Genomic DNA, 6,622 nt, shown 5'->3' with positions numbered 1-6,622 from the left:
GGTAAAGATGGGGTGCCCTAGAGTGTGTGGGAAACACCCACCATTCATCAGTATCCCTCCTGGTCTTTGTTAGTAAGCATGTTAATCCATATGATCAGTACAGCTGGGAAAAAATAATGGCAAATATTTTACTCACCAAAAAGCACAATTTTGTTTGACCCAAAATGATTTGCATTGAGTTTGCTCAGTTATGACCAAACCAAAAAAAAAAAAAAAAGTTTTGGAGATGTTGAAACAAAGCATTTTGTTTTCATATCGCTTTTTGTTTCGATTTTTGAAATTTTAACACAAGTAAAGGAGGACTAGATTCACCAAACGGTTTTTCCTCAAGCTCTCCTGTTGAAGCTCTTCCACCTTTTATAAATAAATATTCCTTAGAGCAGATTTGAACTTGGGACTCTCACATAGTGCCCTAACTACTAGACTAAAAACTATAAGGAGGACACCACAACCACCTCCTCCTCCAGCTGTTTTCCAAATATAGTCCTCCCCAGTCTTTGTTAAAAGGCCCAAAATTGAAACAAAAACATCCAAAATGAATTTTAAAAAGTTTCATATGACCCTAATTGAAATTTTTCCAACTTTTCAATTTGCAAAAAAATTAGAACGTTTTCATTTTCAGTCTGACCCAAAATGAAACTTTTGATTTTTTGGAAATGCCAGTGAACCTAAGATTCACCTAGGTCATCTTCTGAGTTATTGGTAACTCTAAAATAGATAATGGTGTCTTTAATGTACAGTGCCACCCTATCCTCCACCAGCACTCTTTTACCCACTGAGGGGGATCTACAGAAGGTTTGTGTGTCATCCTCCACAGGTCAGAGCCAAGACCCACAATCACAGACCCTGGCAAATGCTGGGGTGTTTGTTTCAATGGGTTTTATTTAACTCCATATTTCACAAGGTGGATCTTGATTCCCAAACTTCCCATCACCAGCAGAACAAAGGATCTTGGAGAGCAAAAAGGATTGGGGAACTCTGGGGTAGAAGCGCAGGTGGTACAGAGCCATTTCCACCTGAGATCACGAACGCTTCCTCTTTCCTGTAAGACACAGTACCCATTCCTGAGATATTCCCCCAGAAGGGGAATAAATGAGACTTAGGCTCTCTCTAAACTCCATCCTCTCCCACATACAACAGAGAGACCACTTGATACTGGAGCTGATAGTGGAATGTAAGGTAGGGCAGGGGACTAAGGGATCCAACTTTTCAACCAACCTGTAAGATGAAGAGATGGCCTGCTTACCCCCACACCCAGGAGAGATCTAATGAAATCAGGAACCTATAAAGTTTGGGGAGACTTACCTCCTCCCCGTGGGCATTCAGGTAATCTTTCACTTCCCCAACTAAGCCTGGCTTCCCCAAGGAGTGATGCAGGCAATGGACTCTAAGTGGGGTGAAGGGTGAGCCAGGGAAATCAGGGGACCATCCTACCCCTGGGAATCTGGGGGCTACCGAACTACCCTCATTCCCTCTGGGATTCAGAGACCTGTTTTAGAACAGCACACACAAAGGACCTCCAAGGGGAATTTGAAGGTAGCACAGGATACAGAACACACTGGAACTGTCATGAGGGCATAGCCCATTCAGAGGTCACCCTAATCACAAACAGGGCAAGATTCCCCCCAGCCTCAAGGCCCAGAGGCTGGGGGAGCCTTGATGAGGCCCTAGCAGAAGAGATGGGACTCTGGCCACTGCACCAGGGGGCTCTAGGGATTTTATTTCTTCTTCCTCTCCTGGGAGCAGCGAGGGCAGAACCTGGTAGGAAAAGGAGAGATAAGGCAGCAGTTATGGCGTGGGAGGGACCCACCAATACACAAAGCCTATGGGACCCCCCTTAGTGCCCCCCAAATACAGCCACACAGAATACAGAAGCCCTTAAACACACACAACCCCCCAATAAATCTTCATTGAGACGCAATCCCAACACTCCCTAACATCCACAGTCTTCCTGCCCCAGAACTTCCAAACACCCAGTGATTTATAGCTTCTTGAAACCTCTGATGTCCTTGTTTCAGCACCCACTCACCATTTTCCTCTTGGCTTTGTCGTCAGGCCCACACAGGCGAAATGGAACCACTCGATGGAGCACTGATGTGGGATGGAGAGCACAAAGTCAGTTGTATAGTAGAGTTTCCTCCCCTGCAGAGTCTTTTGGTGGCTACCAAACACCCCCACCCCCAGCATTTGATCACATAACCTCCCCTTGCAAATCCTCAGCAGTGACCACATCAATATTCAGGATTGCGGAAGTGGATTGAGAAACTCACCCAAGACCTACTCTGTTTTAAGGTTTCTCTTCTCCTGGATTCCAGACTTGTCCAGGACAAAAATCTGTCCCCCCAAGGGTCTCTCTAAAATGAGCATCCCCCTTAATTCTCCCCTCCCACATAATCTGTAAATACACCCTCAACCTGCAGGTGTCACTGCTTGAGATAGCAGGACCCACATAAACAGAACCAGACTCCTAGTGCGAGTTTCTCTCCTCCATTGTCTCCAAGCCCAGTCTCTTACATCAGGGTTATCACAGCCAATCATCTCCCCATAGGAGACCTGGTGGCACAGGCAGTAGGTGGGTTCATTGGGATCCACAGGCATATCCAGCACATCTGAGGGGTGCACATTTCCAAATGTCACTGAGGGCATCCCATACTCCGTGCTGCTGCAGGGGAGAAGGATGAATCAGGTCAGTAAAGTCACCAGGGTGGGGACACCCCGTCACTTCATCCAGGGAGGCCTCCTCTGCTGTGGACTCCACCCTGACAGACACAGAAAGAGACCCTTCCCACATAACACAACTGCAGAAATCCACTATCCCAGGTCCTGTCCTCACAGCAAGGTCCTAATCTCTCCAGGACTTTATCTCCTTCTGGAGGGAAGGATATTTCTCTCAGTAGGAGTCCCAGCCATGATACTCAGGCTATTGCTCTCACTGCTCCAGGGCACAGCAGGGACAAGTGGGATGGACTAGCTCATTAGTCTGATCTGGGTGAAGCTGGGGGATCATTTATGATCTGGATGAGGGATGAACTGCACCCTCAACAAGTTCACGGATGACACTAAGCTGGGGGAGGGGGGGAGAAGTAAATATGCTGGAGGGTAGGAATAGGGTCCAGAGTGACCTAGACAAATTGGATGATTGGGCCAAAAGAAATCTGATGAGGTTCAACAAGGACAAGTGCAGAGTCCTGCACTTAGGACGGAAGAATCCCATGCACTGCTACAGGCTAGGGACTGACTAGCTAAGAGGCAGTTCTGCAGAAAAGCACCTGGGGATTACAGTGGACGAGAAGCTGGATATGAGTCAACAGCGTGCCCTTGTTACCAAGGCTAACTAATGGCATATTGGGCTGCATTAGTAGGAGCATTGCCAGCAGATTGAGGGAAGTGATTATTCCCCTCTATTCGGCCTGGTGAGGCCACATCTGGAGTACTGCATCCAGTTTTGGGCCCCCCACTACAGAAAGGATGTGGACAAATTGGAGAGAGTCCAGCAAAGAGCAACAAAAATTATTAGGGGGCTGGAGCACATGACTTACAAGGAGAGGCTGAGGGAACTGGGCTTATTTAGTCTGCAGAAAAGAAGAGTGAGAGGGGATTTGATAGCAGCCTTCAACTAACAGCCTTCAACCTCCCTGAAGGGGGGTTCCATAGAGGATGGAGTTAGGCTATTCTCAGTGGCGGCAGATGCAGAACAAGGAGCAATGATCTCAAATTGCAGTACAGAAGGTCTAGGTTGGATATTATGAAAAACTATTTCACTAGGAGGGTGGTGAAGCACTGGAATGGGTTACCTAGGGAGGTGGTGGAATCTCCTTCCTTAGAGGTTATTAAGGCTCCATTTGACAAAGCCCTGGCTGGGATGATTTAGTTGAGGTTGTTCCTGCTTTGAGCAGGGGGTTGGACTAGATGACCTCCTGAGGTCTCTTCCAACCCTAATCTTCTGTAATTCTATGACAAAGTGCAGTACCTGACCATTGGTTTCATTCTGATTAGGGGAACCTTGATGGACCCATTGGTCTGACTTGACTTGTGGGGTTACCCCCCATTCCCTAAGTCTCCCTTTCACTTACGTGCGGATGAGTTTCAGCTTCTTTTGAGCCATCTTTGGTGCCTCCTCATCAGAGTTTTTCCCCTTAGAACGAGCACGGGCAGCTTTCTTCTCCTTTTGGGCCCGGCCCTCTGGTGGGATGGGGAAAATAAATGGGCATTAAATTCTTGCACCCACCAAGACAGATATCTGTACACCAGCCCCCTTTCAGCATTAAGACATACACACACCCTGCCCTTTCATAGTCTCTGGTCTACACCCCACCAACATCTCCTCTGAGACTCTCCCAGACAACTCTCCACCATCATCCCTGGGTCACCTCCTTGTCACTTGCTGGGGTTCTAGCTCCTCCTCATAGTCTCTAGGCCATCTCCTGCCATCCTCCTTCCAGGCTTCCTTCCAACCCCACCACTTCCGTGGTCCTGGGCCCCACCATATCAGTTTGTGGCAGGGCCCTGGGACTCACTTTTCTTGCCCTTGCTGGAGGAGCTGTCGTAGTCACTCGACTCAATCTGCTTTTCCTTCAAATCAGCTTCAAAACGGGCAAGGTCCGTGTCTAGCCGCCGGATGTGCTTATCCACCTGCAGGTATGACGGTAAGCAAAAGCATTATTAGGGGATGGAATCCTGAAGGGCCTAGAAACGACAGGGGATGGGGCTTCAGCAGAGAGGCAACTGTAGGTGATGCCTACAAGGGAAACAGGGATCCATGCTGGGGCTGGAGCAAAAGATTTCCAAATGCTTTAAAACCCCATTCAGTACCAGTACCAGGATGCCGTGAGTCGTGACTCCCAGCTCTTCATGCTATAACCCTTAGACACCACTCTGCTCCCTCTCTATCCTTCATACCATCTCATAGGTCTGCATGGCCAGCTGCACTTTGTCATCCCCGAACTCCTTGCATTTCCCATAGGCCTCCTGAATTTGCTTGAGAAGCCCCAGTTTTTCCTCCGAAGAAAGAGTCCGTGCATTGCTGATATACTCCGTGGCCAGTTTATCAATCTCTGACTTGAGGTCTGAAACAAGACCGGATTCATGGTCAAAAACATCCCAGTGCCCTCTGCTAGGAAGGGCAGATCTGGACAGTTGCAGGCTCCCTCCTCTGCCCTGTTGTCACACCATCCCCTGCAAGGGCATGAAGAGCAGACCAGCTGCAGGCTCCCTACCTACTCACAGCACATTACTCTGGGCCTCATTCCTGACACTCACCTTCTGTTCGCTGGTCTAGATCTCGCATGAGCTGGAAATTTCTCTGCAATTCAAATGGCAGGTTCTCAATGCCTAGAGAGAGAGGTAAATACATGGAGGGGTCAGGTCCCTGTCTCTGTTTGCCCCATTAAGCATTTATAATAACCAGACAGCACTTAACATCCTCTAATTTCCCTGTCAGTCCAACTCTGATGTAATCCAGCAGCTGTTCTCTAAGATGCCAATGATTCAATCTTGAGCTCATGGGAAGCTCTGGTGGGCTCACAGACAGGGTCATTATTTTAGTAAATCTTTTTGGGGTCCATTAAGTTGGCACTATCTCCAACTTCCCATCAATGTAGACATTAATTGGCTAATTTCTTGCAGGTATCATGGAAAAGGTGGGTCAGGAGAAAGAGAGGGTAGTGGGTCCTGATCAGAGCAAGAAGGCTGAAGATGCAGCATGAGATGCAGCATGAGAAAAGGTATGGGGTTGTTTATGGAAGAATCTGACAACTACACAATGGTAGTGGTAGCAAATAAAACAAAACAAAACAAAACGAAAGCTCACGAGGGACGAAGCTGTGCAGTGGCTTAAAGGAGAGGACAAAAAGCTTGAACATGATATGGAGGAAAAAAAAGAACCAGTGGATTCAAAGGTGATTCGGGGATGATAGTCAGACCAAGAGGCCAGAAAGATAATCTTAGTAGCTGCATGTTGAATGGATTGAAGGTAAGTGGTCTATGTGTCCAGGCAGTCTTAAAGGAAGAAGTCACAGTAATCGAGATTATAGATATGGGGCTGTGCAAGAGTTCTGCTGAGGGAGCAGAGAGAAAAGATATCAGCTTAGAAATATTATGGAAACAGCAGCAATATTTGGCCTGGATGTAATTCAAATATGCATGCACCAGAAGCACATGTCCTTCCTTGTCAGTAAAAATAAATGAGATCTCTCTTATTGTAAACTGTCCAGGACCTAGGAGAATATAGGTGAAAAATACTGATTCCATCCAGTACAAGGCATTGACAACCCAGACCACACTAGTCAGCTTACTACAACATGATATAGAATCACAGACGTGTAGGATTAGAAGGAAGCTCAATAGGTCATCTAGCCCAGTCCCTTGCACTCAAGACAGGATTACATAACAACTAAACCAGTGGTTTTCAACCTTTTTTCATTTGTGGACCCCTAAAAAAATGCAAAAGGAGGTGCGACCCCTTTGGAAAACTTAGTCTGCAGATGCCAGGGGTCCACAGATCACAGGTTGAAAACCACTGAACTAGACCATTCCTGACAGGTGTTTGTCTAAACTGCTCTTAGAAACCTCCAATGATGGAGATGCCATAACCTCCCTAGGCAATTTGTTCCAGTGCTTTACC

General features: G+C 47.2%; 1 protein-coding gene across 3 annotated transcripts in view; it reads right to left on the bottom strand.

Moving 5' to 3' along the window:
* Positions 1-862: 862 nt before the first annotated feature.
* Positions 863-6,622, bottom strand: part of ING4 (inhibitor of growth family member 4) — a 21,218-nt gene continuing 15,458 nt past the window's right edge. For 2 of the 3 annotated variants that reach the window (XM_075071459.1, XM_032801892.1), the window contains 7 exons: positions 5,260-5,331; positions 4,900-5,066; positions 4,518-4,632; positions 4,074-4,182; positions 2,515-2,662; positions 2,030-2,091; positions 863-1,758 (listed from right to left, as the gene is read on the bottom strand). In XM_075071459.1, the coding sequence (XP_074927560.1) occupies positions 1,719-1,758; positions 2,030-2,091; positions 2,515-2,662; positions 4,074-4,182; positions 4,518-4,632; positions 4,900-5,066; positions 5,260-5,331 (713 nt within the window). In that variant the 3' untranslated portion in view covers positions 863-1,718. The remainder of the gene's footprint in view (positions 1,759-2,029; positions 2,092-2,514; positions 2,663-4,073; positions 4,183-4,517; positions 4,633-4,899; positions 5,067-5,259; positions 5,332-6,622) is intronic. The other variant, XM_075071460.1, reaches the window with a different exon arrangement.

Source organism: Chelonoidis abingdonii, chromosome 1, assembly GCF_003597395.2.
Source record: "Chelonoidis abingdonii isolate Lonesome George chromosome 1, CheloAbing_2.0, whole genome shotgun sequence".
Classification (NCBI taxonomy): Eukaryota; Metazoa; Chordata; order Testudines; family Testudinidae; genus Chelonoidis; species Chelonoidis abingdonii.
The sequence above is the reverse complement of the archived record's forward strand: the minus strand, read 5'-3'. Positions and strand labels throughout refer to the sequence as shown.